At 45.6% G+C, this 21936-nt stretch overlaps 2 protein-coding genes across 5 annotated transcripts in view; one reads left to right on the forward strand and one right to left on the reverse strand.

The window, feature by feature from the left end:
- Positions 1–6858: 6858 nt before the first annotated feature.
- On the forward strand, positions 6859–18692 carry NPC2 (NPC intracellular cholesterol transporter 2). The gene is made up of 4 exons (XM_066627116.1): positions 6859–7063; positions 15100–15207; positions 16567–16739; positions 17913–18692. The coding sequence occupies exons 1-4, from the start codon at positions 6982–6984 to the stop codon at positions 17997–17999; spliced, it is 450 nt and encodes a 149-aa protein (XP_066483213.1). The 5' UTR covers positions 6859–6981; the 3' UTR covers positions 18000–18692.
- Positions 18693–19083: 391 nt separating this feature from the next.
- Positions 19084–21936, reverse strand: part of LTBP2 (latent transforming growth factor beta binding protein 2) — a 157807-nt gene continuing 154954 nt past the window's right edge. For all 4 annotated transcript variants that reach the window (XM_066627033.1, XM_066627013.1, XM_066627023.1 and 1 more), the window contains 2 exons: positions 21712–21861; positions 19084–20250 (listed from right to left, as the gene is read on the reverse strand). In XM_066627033.1, the coding sequence (XP_066483130.1) occupies positions 20084–20250; positions 21712–21861 (317 nt within the window). In that variant the 3' untranslated portion in view covers positions 19084–20083. The remainder of the gene's footprint in view (positions 20251–21711; positions 21862–21936) is intronic.

Genomic DNA, 21936 nt, shown 5'->3' on the forward strand with positions numbered 1-21936 from the left:
AGTTCCTCCCCAGTCTTTTGGTATCCCTTAGTTATCCATTCTGCCTAGTTCTAAGTACTACAAGTAATGGCCTTTCTTTCTACCTCTTTTCTAATGGATAACTCCTCCATCAAGCACACCACCATGAAATATTCATTGCCTCATGGTTCCCATTTTAGCCAATGTAGCAGGGAAGTGCTTGATGTTGATTTTTCTTTTTTCCTCTTTATGTGAGACTGGGTAGACTGGGCTGTAGACTGGGTTGCTAATATGACTCTTTAATGCTGCTGAGATTTGCTCACCAACAACTACAACACAACAATAATCAACCCAGGTTTTCTTCCCTAAAAGCACTGCCTATAATCCAGTGGGAAAGGCAAGAAAGTATAGACACAGAGTTACTGGGGTGGGGGGAACTACTCCTATGCATTTGAGAGCAATACCAGTTCTCTAATTGCTTCACATTATACCATATCTGCTTTGATTCTGTAACTAAGGCAAACATCAGTGTGCAAGGATTACAAATACCATTACATAGAGATCTGGAATCTTATAGTGCAGTCCTCTGCAAGTTTACCCAGAAGTAAGTCCATTGCGTTCAATGGGATTTACTCCTAGGAAAGTCCGTGTGGCATTGCAGCCTTACCTATTAGTACTACTTGTTCTGCTTTATGGTTATATTATTGTAACCCACTTTGAATTTCTGTTTGGAAGAAAAGCAGAATATACACTTTTCAGTTCCATTTATTTTGCTTTCCTTGTCTTGCCTGCTCATCCTTTTTCCATTTAAAAAGGCATTCAAGTGGTTGGTGGAATAATCATTATAATATTGGATGTTTATGTAGAATTTCTGAGTGTTGAAAGGGTTTCATGTAGGTCATCCCAGAAAACCCTTCCCAGTCCACAACTCAGACTGAGGGTGCAACCCTAACCCCTTATGTCAGTGCTTTCCAGCACTGGCATAGCAGTGCCAATGGGACATGTGATGCATCCTGCAGTTGGATGTCACTCAAAGTAAGGGAATGTTTGTTCCCTTACTTCATAGCTGCATTGCCCTTATGTCAGTGCTGGAAGTGCTGGAAAGCACTGACATAGGGGGTTAGGATTACGCCCTTAGTGACTATGCAACAGCCCAGAAAGGGCCAAATGCATTTCTAGAGGATGAACTTTGTCCTACATGTTTGCCTTTAGAGTTCTAAAGAAATCTTTGTCTTTGATTTCTAAAGAAAAATAATGGTGTATTTCACACTAACACTTCCTCCTAAGCAAGTGAGATCATGGAACAGTTCTTTATATACTGGTCAGTGATTAAAAAAAAAAAGGCAGGTGGAGTAGGGGGAAAAAGTATCTTTCCTTCAATTAACCACAGGGCACAGCAGTGGAGTGTATGTCTGTATGTGTAAGGAAGTTATTTTTGGGGAGGGGAGCTTGTCCTTCTTCCGCTCTGATGCTGCCTATAAGATGGAGAATGAGTGCTAAATGTTAGAACATTGTGACACAAGGGCTAAGATAGAGGGCTTATCACCCTGGTTTAAATCTCTTTTCCTTGAATTAGGATCTAAATAGGCTTTGGAGACCCCACAAAAACAAGTCCTGGACAGGGTTGTGCAACTTCTGAATGATTCAACTGCAAGGGGACTGCAAGAATCAGTAGTGGGTGCAGGTGATACCCTCTCTTCCCATTTAGGTTGTGAAGTGGACATGTGGAATGTACCACTCTGCAGGGCCAACTAGGCAGTAGCCTAGGGCAGTGTTTCTCAACCAGTGGTGCAGGTACCACCAGTGGTACTTGAGATGGTGTCTGGTGGTTCTCATGGGACCCTTGGATACTTGATGCCTGCCAGCAAGACCAGGAACATGACACAACAAACAGCAGCAGGAGGCTTGATTGGAAGGCTGAGCTTCAAAGCATGCTTTTCCGCACTTGAAAATGGCCTTCCGTTCACTCTGAGCCTCTTACTGGTGGTTTGTTGTGTCATATCTGGCCTCCCAAACCAGAAGTAACTGGTGGTGGTTGGCAACCTTCAATCTCGAAAGACTATGGTATAAGCCTACAGCACTTGGTATTCCCAGGCGGTCTCCCATCCAAGTACTAACCAGGCCTGACCCTGCTAAGCTTCCAAGATCAGAGGAGATCGGGCATGTGCAGGATAACAGTTGCTGTCAGTAACTGGTGACGACATAATCACCAGCTACTTCTGGTGGTACTTCAAATAGGTGGACATATGAAGTGGTACAGCAGAGGACAAGTGTAGAGAAACAGAGGGTGAGGACCTCAGAGGGGCTCAGCAGTGACCATTGATGGGCAAAGTTTTATACAAATTAGTTTTTTTAAGCCAGTAAAAATGCAACTGACTTTAGACAGATACGTAGATCGATTGATCAATCAGTGGTTCTCAGACTTTTAGCACCAGGACCCACTTTTTAGAATGAGAATCTGTCAGGACCCACAGGAAGTGATGTCATGACCGGAAGTGATATCATCAAGGAGGAAACTTTTAACAATTCAAGTCTGTAATCCTACCCATACTTCCCAGGAGTAAGTTCCATTTACTATCATTGTTGAAAGCATGTACATAGTAGCAGAACCAGGGGACATCCAGTAAAATTGAGTGTTGGGAGAGTTAGGACAAAATATTTCTTTACTCAGTGTGTAGCTAGGCAGGCGGAGATCAGGGGTCTCAATGCGTGGATGAGACGGTGGTGTAGGGAGGAGGGGTTTAGATTCGTTAGGCACTGGGGAACATTTTGGGACAAGCAGGGCCTGTACCAGAGGGACGGTCTCCATTTGAACCAGAATGGAACCAGACTGCTGGCACATAACATTAAAAAGGTGGCAGAGCAGCTTTTAAACTGATCCCTGGGGGAAGGCCGACAGGAGCCGAGGGGCATCCGGTTCGGGACTCCTCATCCGTATGGGATGAGGATGGGGAGGTTAGAGAACAACAAGACAAAGGCAGGGTAGGAGAAGAAATTTGGAAAGGTAGGGTGATGGGATGTGATAGACGGTTTGGCACAATGAGAGGATGCAGGGACAAAGGAGCAAATAAGCAGCCCATCCTGGGCATTCCATGTATAAATGCTTTTATGCGAATGCTCGAAGTCTACGAGCAAAGGTGGGAGAACTGGAATGTCTGGTGACAAGGGAAAACATTGACATAGTGGGCATAACGGAAACCTGGTGGATGCGGAGAATCAGTGGGATACCGCAATCCCGGGCTATAAACTCTACAGGAGGGACAGGCAGGGGCGTGTTGGAGGTGGGGTGGCCCTTTATGTTAAGGAAGGGATAGAATCCAGCAAAGTTGAGATTGAAGGTGGGTCTGACTCCACCGTAGAATCTCTGTGGGTTAAATTACCAGGCTTGTGCAGCGATGTAATACTGGGGGCGTGCTATCGTCCTCCAGACCAGAAATCTGATGGGGACCTTGAAATGAGAAAACAGATCAGGGAGGTGACAAGGAGGGACAGGGTTGTAATCATGGGGGACTTCAATTATCCTCATATTGACTGGGTCAATTTGTGTTCTGGTCACGATAAGGAAACCGGATTTCTTGACGTGCTAAATGACTGTGGCTTAGATCAGCTAGTCACGGAGCCCACCAGAGGACAGGTGACTCTGGATTTAATTTTGTGCGGTACGCAGGACCTGGTTAGAGATGTAAACGTTACTGAGCCATTGGGGAACAGTGATCATGCTGCGATCCGTTTTGACCTGCACGTTGGGGGAAGAATTCCAGGCAAATCTCTAACAAAAACCCTTGACTTCCGACGGGCGGACTTCCCTCAAATGAGGAGGCTGGTTAGAAGGAGGTTGAAAGGGAGGGTAAAAAGAGTCCAATCTCTCCAGAGTGCATGGAGGCTGCTTAAAACAACAGTAATAGAGGCCCAGCAGAGGTGTATACCGCAAAGAAAGAAGGGTTTCACTAAATCCAGGAGGGTGCCCGCATGGCTAACCAGCCAAGTTAGAGAGGCTGTGAAGGGCAAGGAAACTTCCTTCCGTAAATGGAAGTCTTGCCCTAACGAGGAGAATAAAAAGGAACATAAACTGTGGCAAAAGAAATGTAAGAAGGTGATATGGGAGGCCAAGCGAGACTATGAGGAACGCATGGCCAGCAACATTAAGGGGAACAATAAAAGCTTCTTCAAATATGTTAGAAGCAGGAAACCCGCCAGAGAAGCAGTTGGCCCTCTGGATGGTGAGGGAGGGAAAGGGGAGATAAAAGGAGACTTAGAGATGGCAGAGAAATTAAATGAGTTCTTTGCATCTGTCTTCACGGCAGAAGACCTCGGGCAGATACCGCTGCCCAAACGGCCCCTCCTGACCAAGGAGTTAAGTCAGATAGAGGTTAAAAGAGAAGATGTTTCAGACCTCATTGATAAATTAAAGATCAATAAGTCACCGGGCACTGATGGCATCCACCCAAGGGTTATTAAGGAATTGAAGAATGAAGTTGCAGATCTCTTGACGAAGGTATGCAACTTGTCCCTCAAAACGGCCATGGTGCCAGAAGATTGGAGGATAGCAAATGTCACGCCTATTTTTAAAAAGGGAAAGAGGGGGGACCCGGGAAACTATAGGCCGGTCAGCCTAACATCCATACCGGGTAAGATGGTGGAATGCCTCATCAAAGATAGGATCTCAAAACACATAGACGAACAGGCCTTGCTGAGGGAGAGTCAGCATGGCTTCTGTAAGGGTAAGTCTTGCCTCACGAACCTTATAGAATTCTTTGAAAAGGTCAACAGGCATGTGGATGTGGGAGAACCCGTGGACATTATATATCTGGACTTTCAGAAGGCGTTTGACACGGTCCCTCACCAAAGGCTACTGAAAAAACTCCACAGTCAGGGAATTAGAGGACAGGTCCTCTCCTGGATTGAGAACTGGTTGGAGGCCAGGAAGCAGAGAGTGGGTGTCAATGGGCAATTTTCACAATGGAGAGAGGTGAAAAGCGGTGTGCCCCAAGGATCTGTCCTGGGACCGGTGCTTTTCAACCTCTTCATAAATGACCTGGAGACAGGGCTGAGCAGTGAAGTGGCTAAGTTTGCAGATGACACCAAACTTTTCCGAGTGGTAAAGACCAGAAGTGATTGTGAGGAGCTCCAGAAGGATCTCTCCAGACTGGCAGAATGGGCAGCAAAATGGCAGATGCGCTTCAATGTCAGTAAGTGTAAAGTCATGCACATTGGGGCAAAAAATCAAAACTTTAGATATAGGCTGATGGGTTCTGAGCTGTCTGTGACAGATCAGGAGAGAGATCTTGGGGTGGTGGTGGACAGGTCGATGAAAGTGTCGACCCAATGTGCGGCGGCAGTGAAGAAGGCCAATTCTATGCTTGGGATCATTAGGAAGGGTATTGAGAACAAAATGGCTAGTATTATAATGCCGTTGTACAAATCGATGGTAAGGCCACACCTGGAGTATTGTGTCCAGTTCTGGTCGCCGCATCTCAAAAAAGACATAGTGGAAATGGAAAAGGTGCAAAAGAGAGCGACTAAGATGATTACGGGGCTGGGGCACCTTCCTTATGAGGAAAGGCTACGGCGTTTGGACCTCTTCAGCCTAGAAAAGAGACGCTTGAGGGGGGACATGATTGAGACATACAAAATTATGCAGGGGATGGACAGAGTGGATAGGGAGATGCTCTTTACACTCTCACATAATACCAGAACCAGGGGACATCCACTAAAATTGAGTGTTGGGCGGGTTAGGACAGACAAAAGAAAATATTTCTTTACTCAGCGCGTGGTCGGTCTGTGGAACTCCTTGCCACAGGATGTGGTGCTGGCGTCTAGCCTAGACGCCTTTAAAAGGGGATTGGACGAGTTTCTGGAGGAAAAATCCATTATGGGGTACAAGCCATGATGAGTATGCGCAACCTCCTGATTTTAGGAATGGGTTAAGTCAGAATGCCAGATGTAGGGGAGGGCACCAGGATGAGGTCTCTTGTTATCTGGTGTGCTCCCTGGGGCATTTGGTGGGCCGCTGTGAGATACAGGAAGCTGGACTAGATGGGCCTATGGCCTGATCCAGCAGGGCTGTTCTTATGTACAGATGTGGAACATTTCCCCAAATGCTGCGTACAATGGTAGCATCAAGTCTAATACAGTATATTAAAAATAAAATATTGCAATGATGGGGGCTAATCTGAAATTGGCTTGTGACCCGCCTAGTGGGTCCAGGCTCACAGTTCGAGAAACACTGAGATAGATAGATATTTTTAAGATAAATACCACAACAGTGGTACAGAATATAACTAATTATAAAGTCGTAAGAGAAAAAATGTTGGGGGTGCAAGTAGTTAGCCTGGCCTGAAGTGAAAAAGAGCCTGGTGCTGGCCTTGCCGCCCTGTCCCTCTTCTGCTCCTTCTTCTTGTGCTTTCCAAGAGCCAGGAGTAGAGGGATTTGTCAATACAATCCTACTCAGAAGGAAGTCCCACTGTGTTCAATGCTACTTACTCCCAGGAAAGTGTGTCTAGGACTGCAGCCTTAGTCCAATCCTAGGCGGGTCTACTCAGAAGTAAGACCCACTGTGTTCAATGTGGCTTACTCCCAGGTAAGTGTGGACAGGACTGCAGCCTGTTTCCGGTGAGTTAGAGCATTCCAGGCTGCGCAGGCACACCAGGGGCTTACTTCTGAGTAAAGCAAGCGGCCCTGCAGCCAGGCAGCCCAGCCCGTGCTGTCCTCGGGGCTCCTCCGCCACACGGACTCTGGAGGACTCCCACCAAGCCCGGGGACGGCTGGGCGCTCGCCCTGGCAGGGCCCCGTCCTTGCCTCAGGGACTGCAAAGGGGCGAGCCTCTCTTGAGGAGGGGGCGGTGGCGAAGCCAAGGCCGGCCTGCCCGCCAGCCAGCAGCCCCGGCGAGGAGGCCCGTCCCCCTCAGGTGACTGCAGGGGCGGGCCCGGCGGTGCAGGCCTCATGTGACGCCGCCGCCGCCGCCGAGTCCCAGTTGGCAGCGCTCGGCCACTGACAGGCGAAGTTTCCTGCTCAAACGGGACGATGCTGCCCCAGGCGCTGCTTCTCCTCCTCTTGGCCGCCAGCTCGGCGGTGCTGGCAGAGCCCGTCAAGTTCCTGGACTGCGGTGAGTAGCGAAGCCTCTGCCCGCCGAGCTCCTCCAGGCGTCCGCCCGGCTTGTCCGCCGGACAGCTGAGGAGCCCCCTTGCACGGCCTTCACCTCAGCCCACGCCTTGCCCCGGCTGGCCACTTTCCGCGGAGGCAGCGCTGTAAGGCTGCAGTTCTAGCCACACTTACCCGGGAGTAAGCCCCGTTGACTAGAATGGGACTTACTTCTGAGTAGACATGCATAGGATTGGGCTCTAAGGCTGCAGTCTATCAACTGGGAATAAGCCCCATTGACTAGAATGGGACTTCTGAGTAAGCATGCGGAGGACTGGGCTCTAAGCCTGGCAGTAGGAAGGAGCTGAACTCACAGCACGTAGAGGTATGTTCCAGGGCTGCAATCCTATCCACTTATCTGTGAGTAAGCCCCATTGACTATAATGGAACTTCTGAGTTGGCATGAATAGAATTGTGCTCTAAGCCTGGCAGCCATATCGAACAAGGAGGAGCTCAACTCTGCAGCATGTGGAGCTGGACCTTTGCAGTCCAGGGCTGCAATCACATTGACCTGTGAGTAAACCCCATTGACTATTTGGGGACTTACTTCTGAGTAGGCATGCATAGGATTGGGCTCCAAGACACAGCTGGAGGGCACACAGCATAACCAACCCTGCAGAAGGCTAAGCAAGTGTAGATCAGGAACACATATTGGGTGGGGAGGCAGGTGAGGCAGAGCCTCCCCACCAGAGTCCTTTGAAATGTTCTGCCATTGTGAAGTGTGAAAGCACACACAACCCATGCACAACATGCTTGCACACCTCACACTCTGCGGCGCTTGTTGAAGGACTCCAGTGGGGAGGCTCTATCTCACTTGCCTCCCCAACCACCATACATCCTTGGTGTAGATCTGCTCAGTGCTCACATGGCAGAGACCCTGGGAGGCCTTGATGGAAGAAAGGTAGGATATCAATGCAATCAAAATATCTCCAATCATGAATCTGTCTCCAAACAGCTCCTTCAGCATTTACCCCATTTTCATTCTGCTGCCATAGGGCCCCCATGCCACATGTGATCAAAGAGCTGCCTACTCTGTTCCTTCTTCCATAAGGGTGGCTTCATAAGTGGTGATGGGCTGCCTTTTCCAACACAGCCCTATGCATGGTGACTCCTAATTAAGCTCTGCTGTGTTCAGTGAGGCTTAGTTGTAAGTGAGGGTGCAGCAGAGGATTACATCCTTGTCTGGAATGTACTGCTTTGGGAACATGTGACAGCCCAGATCAGGCTACACATTACTTTGAGCACATAGACACCATTTGAAACAGCCCCTGACTTGTTATGCTTACTGTGGTGCCAGGAATATGCAGCAACAGTCACTCAGAGGAGGGCAGTATAGAGAGAGCAGCAGTGGTGGCAATAAAACTAGCTGCTGGGCCATGCAGAGAGGTGCAGTGCCAGTGCTAGGGGTCCTAGTGGACAATCCTGTGCTGATTCCCATGTGGTGTAGCGCAAAAGCGGTGTAGCCCCTGTGGTGTAGCACAAAAGCGGAAGCGGAGCGCAATCGCCCCACTCTCCCTTTCACTGACCTGGGGAGCCCTGCAAGCGCTCGCACAGGGCTCCCTGCACACAGGGACGGCCGCTGCGGAGACTGGAGTGTGCACCCCAGTCCTTGCAGCCCCGTCAGAAGGGAAAGCGGAGTGATCGTGCTCCGCTTCAGGTTTTGCGGAGCGGGGCGCGTTTGCTCCGCTTTCACTTTGCCTGACCTGGGGAGCCCTGCCGAAGATTGCGCAGGGCTCCCTGCACCCCCGGGAGGCTGCAGAAGACTTGGGCAAGTGCACCCAAGCCCCTGCAGCCCCCCTGAGTGGTGCGATCCTGTGGATCGTGCCGCTGCCTTCCCCCTTAAGGGGGCAGAGGCCAGGACCCACAGGCTGGTGTGTCGCACCGCCCCAGTTTGAATACCATTGCTATAAAGTGTTTGAGTGTTTCTCAAACTGTGGGTTGGGACCCACTAGGTGGGTCCCCATTCATTTCAATATTTTATTTTGAATCTATTAGACTTGATTAGTCACATGGTATGTGACTGCTTTTGGGGAAATGTTACAGACCTGTACTTTGAATAAGCTACTATGTTTATTCTTTTAACAATGATAGTAAATGGACTTACTCCTGGGTAAGTTTGGGTAGGATTGCAGCCTAGGATTGTGAAAAAAATTCCTGCTTGTCATTTCTGGTCATGACATCACTTCTACTGGGTCCTGACAGATTCTCATTGTTAAAAGTGAGTCCTGGTGCTAAATGTGTGAGAACCACTGCTTTATAGGGAATGAATGGCAGTCTGATTCTGCACAGGGGACTGCTGTTGTCAGTCTAATTTGGCTCTCAGGCAGTCTGGAATTGTTTGTTGTTAGCGACACTTTTGTCTTCAAATAAGTACTATGCATGCTGTGTGAAGTTTCCTCCTTGCTTTGTGAAGTATTCACTTCAAGTCTTGCAACAGAAGTAACTAGAGATCTGGGCCAAAGTCTGGTTCTACTTTCATGGAATATTTGTGTTCCTAAACATGTCCACTTGGGAGCTTTGGTGTTATCAATTTGAAGTTTTAGTGGAAAATAAAAAATGTGAGAAGCAGTACCAGAGAAGTGAGGGGAAGATGCCACATGGGCCTGTGTGCTGCCAGTGCAGCACCCTCTTAGATTACATCAGCTTTGTGGAATTGGTAGGAGGTCTGAATGAGTGCCCAATGACTTGTGGAGCTTGCCAAATATGTGCACAAGAGATTCCCCCTCCCCTCACACACAAACCCCTTGATTTGCAGAATACCTTGATTTCTATTTAGGTTACAAAAGTATGTAAATTTCCCATGTGAGATAGACTTTCAGGTATTGGCTATAAACACGCAAATAGGCTCTTTTAAGACAGACACATAGTACAATTCACTGATTAAGAACCAGCAAAGAACAAGAAATTATATGTTCCAGGTTAGAACTATTGACTTGTGTCACTTTCCTTCATGCCACCTCTTGCTCCCCCCCCCCAAGTTTTTAAAACAGAAAATTGAGCAAGATGTTGTTTATTCCTTTTGACAGTGTTGCCCAATCTTATTGGAAATAGTAATTTAAACTAGTTTGTTGCTGCCTCTGCTGCTTGACCTGATATCTTGACACACAATGCTCCACTGAGTCAGAAGGCATATTGTAATGTACCTTAAATGTACCAGGGTGGAGAGAGGATGTAGGAAACTGCCTTCTGTTGAGTCACTTTGGCCCATCTAGGTCAGTACTACCTTTCTGTTTGCACTACCTTGTAGTGATTCTCCAGGTTTTCAGATGAGGTCTTTCCGCACCCTACCTGGAGATGCCAGAGATTGAACCTGGGACCTTCTGTAGGCAAAGTAAGTGTTCAACCACTGAGTTACAGCTCAGAGGGGAGCTGATCTCCATTGCTGAGTAAGCAATTTACAGTAACTCTCACCCAACAACAGACCCTTTAACAGCCCAATCCTATTCATGTCTACTTGGAAGTAATTCCCATTATAATCAATGAGGCTTTTTCCCAGGTAAGGGTGGATAAGATTGCAACCTAAGGGCCCAATCCTATCCAATTTTCCAGTGCTGGTGCAGCTGTGCCAGTGGGGCGTGCGCTGCATCCTGCAGTGGAGGAGCAGTTACTGAGAACTCATCAAGGTATGGGAACATGTGTTCCCTTATCTCAGGGCTGCATTACGGCTGTGGCAGTGTTGGTAAGTTGGATAAGACTGAACCCTAAGTCATTCAAATTGCCTGTATAGCCAACATGTATAGGGAGAAAGAGCAGACTCCTTTTTCTCCTTCAACATGTGCTAATTGAATGCACATGAAGAATACTGTCCACATGTTGGAATACTGTCCACTTTGTTAGCTTCCCAATTGTGTGGACAGAACCCTCCATATGTATAACTGTATGGATGGGATACCTGTTGAGGCATTCAGGAAATGTCCAGTTTAAACAACTGAAATGGGCTGTAATTAATACCAGATCATCATGGTAGATTGGTTGGTAGGTAGGCTGAATATGCTGGAGATCATGAAGTAATTACTATGCATTCAACACCAGTGAGGTATTTCTAGTACCATGAAATTCTTTTGGGAATGTAGTTTCCTTGATGATATGGAAATGTGTGCCTAAGCCATTAGTTCTGAAAGTGCTGTACCATAAATTGAAGCACTGTCAGTCATAACTCCCTGTTGCACTTATCATCAGAGAATTGTGTATAAGTGACTTTGATTTCACAAACAGCCTCTGGCTAATTACCTTCTTCTTTTGGTTGTAGAACTGCTTTGAAACAAAGGCAATAATCAGAAATGCACTTGGCAGGGAGATAACCCATTGATCCTACTGGAACTTACTTTTGAATAAATATGCATAGGCTTAGATATTGGGACTGAAGCGGCGCTATTTTGCTTTGTACTTGAACATAGTGGCTTTTTAATTAACAATTTAAATGAAACTTCAGCAATTTAATTAGAAAACTGTCTGAAAGTAGAATGAGAAATCAGTATACAGTAATTTCTGTGAGGATAGGAGGCAGGTGCAACACACAGGGCTGACTCACACTTTGCATTGTAAGTGGATTTGTCATGGGTAAGCCTGTATTTTTATAAACATGGCACATTACAAAAAGGAGATGCAGCTGACTTTTCATCCCATATTTAACTCCCACTTTCTTCTGTTCTGTTCTTATTGCCAACTTTTAAATTGTAAGGCCCTTGGGGCAAAGACTTACCTTTCTCTGGCTTGTGCTGTAAAATACTATGGCCACTGATCATGATGTATAAATCTTATCTATACTGAAAAGCTAGACTTTCAGCCTGCTGTATTGTGACAAACTAGCAAAACCCAGGATGAGATTCTGCAGTTTTGTGGGGGAGGTGTGTGCTTGGGGGGAATCTTTTAATGTTCTTTTCATTTTGGGGGCTCTGTTTTTAGTTTTGGATTCATTCCTAATGCCATTTATTTGGGGCAATGGTTCCCAAAAATTTTTGACTGGCGGCTCCCTTGACCTACTGGGCCATTGGCCACAGCTACCCATTAGGGCTATCATTTTAGTGAGAATTCCATGGCTCCCCTGGCTGGTTTCTTCAGCTCCCCGGGGAGCCATGGCTCACAGTTTGGAAACCATTGATTTGGGGGATTTAAAAAAAAAAGGAAAGAAGTGTTTTGTTGTAGTTTCTGCCACTTACTGTCTTTGGCAGGAGCTGCAGTTTGCATCTGCCTTCTGGTGGATGCTATCTTAAATACACATTTCTGTCCCAGGATTTAGAATTGTGCTAGGGAAGCATATGCCAAAACAAAACAAAAACAAAGAACCATGAAAAAGTGGCAGCTACCACATTGGCAGTTGGTATTTTTTTTTTTTTATGATGGTGATAATATTGCTTACTCCCACTGCCCCAGGACAATGCTGAGTCCTGGGATAAAATGGGCATTCAAGATGATACCAGTTGGCATGCAGCTGCTTTCCACAGCTCCTGCTGAGGATATCACAGGCAACAGAGAAAAAACTGTGTTGCAAGTAAAAGACTTACTACTTAAAAAAAAAAAGAAAGAAAGAAAACAAATGGGCAAATGTTTACCTTGAAAGAGCATTTCTCAAACTCCTCACTCAGCACTGTATTTGAAGAAGTCAACAAGTTTAAAGTTCAAGCTGATTCTTGTGACTTAGTTTTGTACATGGAGAGATTCAAATAGCTACCGTATTTTTCGCTCCATAAGATGCACTTTTTACCCCCCAAAAAGTGGGGGGGGGGGGGAAGTGTGTGCATCTTATGGAGTGAATACTGCAAAAAAAAGAGTGCACGTTATGTTATGCTTCATGCCAGTTTATGCTCACATTCACCCTAAGAAGGGGGAGGATCTTCATGCCAGTTTATGCTCACATTCACCCTAAGAAGGGGGAGGATCTTCATGCCAGTTTATGATCACATTCACCCTAAGAAGGGGGAGGATCTTCATGCCAGTTTATGCTCACATTCACCCTAAGAAGGGGGAGGATCTTCATGCCAGTTTATGCTCACATTCACCCTAAGAAGGGGGGAGGATCTTCATGCCAGTTTATGCTCACATTCACCCTAAGAAGGGGGAGGATCTTCATGCCAGTTTATGCTCACATTCACCCTAAGAAAGGGGGGGGGGATCTTCATGCCAGGATGGATGGATGAAAATGGAATGAGAATATGGGTTGAAAAGGTGTGGTCCAAACGTCCTGGAGGACTTCTGAAAAAATGGGTGAAAACATCATGGGACTCAGTAAAGGAGGAGAACCTTGTACAGTCATTCAAAAAATGTGGCATTAGCAATGCCTTAGATGGAAGTGAAGACGGTATCTTATATGAAGACAGCGAAGAAAGTGATGTCAGTGATTGTGAGCAAATGAGCTTCATAAATTCTGACTCTAGCGATGATGAGTTCTTGGGGTTTCCAGAAAACTAGAGTACTCAAACCTTTAAGTCTCTCCATTTGTTAATGACAGTGATAATGGTTCTTAATGCCACTGTTGACTGCTGTTCACTTTACATGGTTCAAATGTTATTCTGTTATAGTTTATTAAATATTTTATTACACTATTTGGTTCAGAATATGTTTTTCCTGTTTTCCTCCTCTAAAAAATAGGTGCATCTTATGGTCAGGTGCGTCTTATGGAGCGAAAAATACGGCAATTAGAGGTGTACCCCACTGAAAGCAAACAGTGATTTCATGCACTGTGGTAGACCTGGTAGATCTGTGGTAGATCTGGCTGTGGGGCTCGTTTTGCTGATGTCTTAACAGCATGATCTGTACTGTACTTGCTGTGCCTCAGGAAGCTGAAAAGAATGGGGCAGTAACAATTTGCATGTAATTAGCCTCTGAGGAATGGTTGACCAAGAAAGCAGAAAGATCAGGTCCAAACTATACATGCTGTTTAAAGTGTTTAGTCCTGATAAGCTTGGCATTTCTTCACACCTGGATTTCCCCCCTCCTACCCATGGACCATAAGTGTGGGGGGAGAGGTGGGCTTTTAACCCTTCCAACCACCATAATCACTATCCATGAGGCCTCCTTGATCTGGCTGGTATTAATGGAAGAAAAACTAACACTGTAAGCTTATGCATGTCTACTCAGAAGTAAGTCCTACTGAGTTCAGTGGAACTTATTCCCACATATATGTGTATAGGTTTGCAGCTCAGGCTCATTAGGGCTAATGATGATGTGATTTTCGAGTCATTCTGCTATATAGGAGTCAAATTCCTGAGGGTTTCTGGGAGTTGTACAAGGAAGGAAGATAATATTTCCACAACCATACTGTAATAGATTACTCATTTCCTATCTGTGCAAATATACCTGTGGTTGATCTCACTGAATGAGTTTGTTTTGGTTTTGAAACTCTGTTTACACAGCGTTCTAAAATGCATCACATATTACTTGATTCTACTGATTTTAGTAAAGCTTATTTCCAAATGGCATGCTGAGCTCAAGGAGTATATGGCCTAATACAGAATTAGATCAGGGTATATACTCTGCTCCACTCAAGACTGAACTGCACTAGGCTGAGCCTGCCACTGAATTGCTTGCTTCTCAACAAAAAGTGGAACAGACCACGTTTTCTCATAGTAGCTGTCTATGGACTTTGATGTTATTGGCTGTCTAGACATACAGCTGTTTCATTAAATTGGTCCCAGAGAGGTCTATATTCAGCACACCGACTTAGACTCATACTTTGAACGTCTGATCAGTATCTGTGATAGTGTCCCTGTCACTGGCAGTGAAGATATTCTGTGTGCTACCTGAAGCCTGGTTCAGTTTTATTCCTTCTATGAAATGCTGAGGGTGAAATGTAGTAATGCAAGTTTTATGAAGGATTTGTACCTTCACAATGTAGAATGGATAACTTATTCTACATTAGTGTTAAATTGTTGCAGAAATTGCTTCCTGTTCTTTAACCAGTTAGTTGTTTTTTCTTGGGATTCATTCTTTTTCTCTCTCCCACTTGGAGATTATCATGTTTAACAAGGGCCAAAAATGATGATTTGTTTCCCTGTCTCTCAGGTTCGAAAGATGCAATTATTATAGAAGTCAATGTAACTCCTTGCCCTACACAACCTTGTATGCTTCGCAAAGGAGAGTTCTACAGCATAAATGTCACATTTTCTAGTAGTAAGTATAGCCTATTTATTTCTAGTCCTTTAAAACAGTGATCCACAATTTTTAGCTTGCTTAGTTGCCAAACCAAAATTGTGATTCCCTACCTAACCCATGTCTGTTTGAAGGAAACTCCCCCCCCCCATCATTTTGAAGCAGGGAAATAAGGTGTGTAGTGCCCCTTTTGACTGCTGCTTGGCTGTGGTGCCCTAGAGCGCCACATCTCCCTTCCCTGCTTTGAAGAGAAATGTGGTGGTGAGGTTGCCATTTTCACCTGCATGGCCAACATACCCTGAGAGCCTAAACCACACAGGCTGCTCTCAGATTTTATCCCTGGGGAAGGGATAGGGGTTGCCATGCAACTTTTACAATCCCTACCCTTCTCTGCAGTTCCACAGCTGACAGGAAGACTTGAACTCACCAATGGTTTCCAGCTTGCTCACATATTGAGTTTGGTGAATGGTGTTGTGGAAGCCTGTCCATCAGATTGAAGCTTCTAAGAACATAAGAACAGCCCCACTGGATCAGGCCATAGGCCCATCTAGTCCAGCTTCCTGTATCTCACAGCAGCCCACCAAATGCCCCAGGGAGCACACCAAATCACAAGAGACCTGCATCTTGGTGCCTCCCTTGCATCTGGCATTCTGACATAGCCCATTTCTAAAATCAGGAGGTTGCACATACACAGCATGGCTTGTAACCCGTAATGGATTTTTCCTTCAGAAACTTGTCCAATCCCCTTTTAAAGGCGTCTAGGCTAGACGCCAGCACCACATCCTGTGGCAAGGAGTTCCACAGACCGACCACATGCTGAGTAAAGAAATATTTTCTTTTGTCTGTCCTAACTCTCCCAATACTCAATTTTAGTGGATGTCCCCTGGTTCTGGTGTTATGTGAGAGTGTAAAGAGCATCTCCCTATCCACTTTATCCTTCCCATGCATAGTTTTGTATGTCTCAATCATGTCCCCCCTCAGGCGTCTCTTTTCTAGACTGAAGAGGAGGTTTGTGTTCAGCATTTGAAGTGATGATGTTTCAGCTGTTCCAAGTTTCTTTCACAGAAAATACTTCCATGTAAATGTTACACTTCCATGAATACTACATGTGTAGTGTTACATATAATAATTGCACACCTCTCTTTTATTGCATGTATACATGCTGGAAAGCAGTAAGTTGTTGAAGAGGATAACTTTTCCTCAACAACCTGAGAAATGCAGGAGGAGAGTAGACAATGCTCTGAAGTTTTTACATGGAACAGCAAGACCACTTCCTTCTCTTGTATGCTGCCTCAGAAGCCCCCAGTTCAGCTCCCTGCCTCCAGTTAAAGCTACCTGTTTCAACTGGCACTCATTGTATTCATCTATTTCTTCTTCCAGAGACTGACAGCAAATCCAGTGTGGCAAAGGTGTATGGAGATGTCTTCCATGTGCCCATCCCATTTCACCTGAACCAGACTGACGGCTGCAAATCTGGAATCAATTGTCCTATTCAGAAAGACCATTCTTACAGCTATCTGAACAAGCTACCAGTAAAGAGCGAGTATCCAAGTGTAAGTGTCTTAACAGGCTGGTTCCAGAACTTACCACACCTTCACACTCCTTGACCTCATTTGTAGAATCAGGTGTTTATGAAAAGTAGTTCAATTGTGCACCATCAGGCTGACCCTGGCATGGGGGGAGGGGCACAAACAGTTTGGGTCTATATATTTAGGATTTCCCCCATTTCATAAACAGGAGATGAAATAATATACCTGTGTCCTGAGTAGACTATATCATTTCAGACTGCAGAAGGGCTCACATGAATGTTCCACCATGGGAAAAAATGTCCACACGTAGAAAATGAACATGTTTGGTAGATAGCTAGACTGGAGCCCTTTTTGCTGATATCTGATTTTCTACATGCAGGGAATTGTTTCATTTTGAGATAAAGTTCAGTTATGTGAGCCTGCCCTTTCAACCAAAAATGGAACAACCTGGATACAGGTTTACTAAGCCACCTTTTGTTTTGAGAATTTGGCCGCAGAGCTAGTTCTTCCTAATGAAAAATGTGTCCTTACCCCCATTTGGGGAGGGCATAGTTAGAAAATATAATGACCTTGTAACAAGCGGTCAGGAATATCCATTCTTTGTACAGAGATATCTAGCAGCGATTCTTTGTTGGGAAGGCTGGAGAAAATGTATATGGCATGTTCTTTTAAACCTGTAGCTTCCAACATAGATGAGAATGGTTTCCATCTTAACCTTAGACCAGAGGTTCACAAACTGGGTGTTGCGATGCCCCAACCTGAGGTCCTCTACCTTTGCCCCTTTAAGGGGTGGGGAGGGGGGAATGCAGCTACGCAAACCCCAGAATTGCACTGCTGTAGAGGTGCCAGGGGCTTTGTTTTAATTACTGGATGGAGCAGCAGCCTCCTGGGGGTGCGAGGAGCCTGATGGAAGCCTCTGCAGGGCTCCCCAAGCCTTGGGGAATGTAAAAATAACGATTGCGATCCACTTCTGGTTTGCTATTGCTGCTGCATCCAGAAAGTAAAACAAAGCCTCTGGTGTCCCTGGCAGTGGCGAAGTCCCAGGGATCACATAGCTGTATTCCTCCACCCCCACCCTTCTGGAGAGTTTGAGAACCATAGCCTTAAACTGATTTCTACATCTATTTCTTTTATTCTCCCTTTTCCCAAATAATGGCTGAGAATCAACTTCTCTCAATACTTTTCTCTCTTTTTCAGATTAAACTAGTTGTGATGTGGATTCTGCTTGATGACCAAGATCAGATGTTGTTCTGTTGGAAGATTCCTGTTCAGATCAGCGAATAAGATTGTCTTTCTGAGGGAGGGAAAAGGGGGGCTGGAGATTGAGAGAAGAGTCAAATGCTTAACTTTGAAAGACATTTCCTTATTTCAGTTTCTGCAGCATCTGTGCAACAATTACTGTCTTCCCCCAGGAGCCAAAGTCTAAGCAGGAGCGGTTGGTAGTCAGAACTAATCTACCCAAGAGAGACTGGGGGTTGGGAGCTGTCTTGTATTAGCTCAGGGCAAATATTCTTGTAACTATTGACAGAAGCGGTTTCTGGAGGTTTTTGATTGCTTGAAATGGACTACATCATGAACAAATTTTTTTCTGTAAGGAAATGGAGCCAGCAGACATTGGGGCCATTGCTGCGTGTCAACACTCTGGTGCCTCTCAGGTCAGATGCTGGCTACAGGCTTCCATCTGCTTTTTTTCCTAACTCTTTTGTGCCCTGGAATTTCTTTGGATCTGCCTTTCTCATCTGGAGCCAAAAGAAGACTGAAAAGTGGTGCCTTCTGTAGCTTCTTACTGCAGAAGAGGAAAGTTATCTTTTTCACAGATGCCAAACTAAAAAGCACTTGGTCTCTGTGTAGGAAGCATACGTATTAACCAATATTTGCACTATCTTGTTACTTACTGGAAGTTGCTGGGGGAGGTATTCCCCAAATCGTAGCTTCTTTTTATAACTTTCTTTTAATAAACTCTTACAATTAAACTTCTGTTGGTGTGGAGATGCATCTTAGCTTGATGTACTATCGTACATTTAGAGATACCAGAAAGCCCTTGTAACCTCACTGAATGTACAGCCTGCTTTCAGTGAGTGAAATCTGTGTGCTGGATGGAACTTGCAGAGTTCTCTCTCCTATAGTCCCCTTTGCTGAGCTCTTAATCATATGCTTCAGAACTGCATAGAATGGTATATGTATGACAATGGGGGTGGGGTGGGAGGGAGAATGCTCTCATTTGATCAATCTGTAAGTCACCCTTTGCTGACTCAGTCTTCTTTCTCCTTAAAAGTTCTGACTTTTAGCTGCCTCCTCTCATCACAATAGTTTCCAGCCCTAAGTTTGGAACAGACAAAGCAGGGGCATTTATGACTAACCCCAATCATAAGGCACAATATAAAACCATTTATTTAACACCATGTTGTATGTTTCCCATCACAGAGAGCACTTCCCCATACTACAGAGCTGCAGACCTTCCTACTTCCCAGACTAATATTCCAGCAGTCAGAGAAAGTGCAGCAGTGAATGCCCACAGACTAACCCCTCCAAAAGACCTGTGGACTCCAAGCTATTACCAGATGATGAATAGAATCTATCTGCTGTTAGGGTGGCCACCCCTCTTCTGGGCTCAGGTATAGGTGGCCCTTGCCTTGGTAGTGGGAAGGCAATTCCTGTGCAATTCCTATGACACCTGTGGAATTTGTTGAAGAAAGAATACATCATATTTGTGTTGCTGGTGAGATGCAGCCTCTTAAACACAAAAAGTTGGAAGAGTCCTATTTTTAATGTCCATCTGTTTTGACCAACTGTGACTGAGAGACTACAGTCCCAAGGCTGTGCTCTGAGAAAGGCAGAGTAATTTGCTGAGCCAAATCAGAACATAGTGATTCTGTAGAAGGTAAAGAGATCATAAACAGCATTGTCGTGGGGAGGGAGGAAGCACTGCATGTAGGGTAAGGCCCTGTGGGAATAAGATCATGAGATCCTGCAAGTTCATGATATTAATCGAGGAAAAGAAGTGAAACGGGATGGATGGATGAACATACTGTTGGTCCACACAATGTGAGTAAGTAACTGGAGGACAATGACCTCTGATAAAAACAGGCTTGGCAAAGATGAAGTGACACAATGACAGGACTAGGCCCTGAGCATTAAAATGTGACTGAAGCAGGCTGCAGAGCAGGACAGTGTTGGAACTGTGGAGCTTCCCAATGGCTTCTGTCCTTGTGAGTTTAGTCCAGTGAAACTGGTGGAGTTTTTGTACTTTGGGAAAAAGGGGTTTAAAGCTGCTCCTGTCCCAGCACTTTTTTCCACATGGACAGAATTCCAGACCCCAAAGCTAAGTGCTGGAAGGGGTTGCCTCTATTCCATCACCACCTTCGAAGTCAAGCTGCCTCTGGACTCTGAACTGTCTCTGGCACACAGCGGTGAGGCTCTGCTAAAGCCACATAGCCAGGCAAACAGTTGCAGCGGTAGGAGCCCTCTGTGTTCTCACAGGTGCTGCCCTCGCACAGGCTCCCGGATGTACTTGCTTCCTCACACTCATTGACATCTGATGGGGGAGAAAAAGAAAACATGCCTTGGACCTGACAGTACAGAACATCTATGTTCCTGCTAGCCAGCATCCTCCCCAAGGCCAACTTTGAATGAGACACATATAGCCCTCAGACTGGATTCCGAGTTCCATTTGCTCACTGCATCACACAGTTTTCCACCTAGGGTCATGCATCACTGGTGGGCCATCCCTGGGCAGGTAGGAGCCAGTGCAGGGAATAAATACTGCTTTAAATCCTAACTGCTTTAGCATTTATCTAAATTAGAAACTTGCACACATTATAATATTTAGGATGTACAGTATGTACTACTGTTTTTTTCAGCATTTGCATGCTGTGGAAACAAACTGAGGAGAGCCAGGGCCAGTTGTGGCTTCATGCAGCATTTCTGTTGTCTAGACACTGTGATACACAGAAATGCAGTTGCCTTGCAGCTTGCAATGCAAAATTGGGTACATGCTAAATTATTTTCGTACACATGTCTATTGTTGAATGTATGATGTAGAATGTAAAGTGCTCAGTAGATCTGCCATCCTATACACACTTACTTGGAAGTAGGATCTACTGAACTTAAAGGGACTTACTTCTGAGTAGACATGCCTAGGATTGGACTGCAGATTTCTTACATGCTGCATCGTTTTACTTTCACCTGGCTGAGGAAATATTTTCAACTCTACCTACAGGTTCACTCCATGCCCCAAATTTTGCCCCATAAATCTTCAGCGCAGGCCACACATACACATACCCCATCACTTAGGTACTCGAGGTCTTTTACTCTTAGTTGCAGCCCAGTTGGTTCTCCCTCTGCATGTGCTGAAGGCATGTGGAACATTTCTGTCAATGGCATAGTTATTTATCTGCCATGTAAAGCAAAAGCTGAACCAAGCACTATGCATTCAAAAATAATGTAACAAGAATAGACTGCTCCAAAATTAGAGACAACAGGCAAAATATTCCACCCTGCCTTGTAGCAGCTGGGGCCTTACATGGGTTCTGTAGCTCTGCATCTACAATGGGAACACACAGATTATGTGTGGAAAGACTCCTCTAACAGTCATTTTTTTTCTCCTGGCTGGGATCCTGTGCTTTAACAAATGCCTGGCAGTCTGAAGCTCAGCAGGTGAACCTTTTCCCACGATGAACTCCAAGCCAGGAAAAGTTTTACCTGCTGGATTTCAGGTCTTCTAATAGCACCAGAGCCCTACCAGAAAAAAACAAGCCAAAAAAACAACCCAGAGCCATTGATATTAGTGGATTTAGCAGCAGCAGGTGAGGTTCAGTGTTCTATGTATGTAGTCCTAGAATCTCACAAAAATCTATGACACTGCAGAGTAAAGTCAGTAGCACTGAAGATCAATCCCACACACAATTGGAAACTCTGTTGAAATCTCTCTGTGACAAACCAACAAGGCTGCTTAAATCTGTAAGGTCTGTCCTCTTTCCTTAACGGAGTCACTTACCCACACAGGCCATGCGTAGCAAGTCTAACTGGAAGCCATCAAAGCAGTCACAGGTGTAACCTTCCTGCACGCGCACACAGCGTCCGTTATCACAGCCGTTCAGAATCCCGCACTCCTCTGCTTGCAGCCCTTCAAAACTGCTGTAGTGCCCTGAAGAGTCAAGGGAAAAATGAGCTTACAAGAAGCAGTGTAGAGAGGGAGTAGCTGCCCAGAAGAGAAGGCCTT

Source organism: Tiliqua scincoides, chromosome 1 (genome assembly GCF_035046505.1).
Source record: "Tiliqua scincoides isolate rTilSci1 chromosome 1, rTilSci1.hap2, whole genome shotgun sequence".
Taxonomy (NCBI): Eukaryota; Metazoa; Chordata; class Lepidosauria; order Squamata; family Scincidae; genus Tiliqua; species Tiliqua scincoides.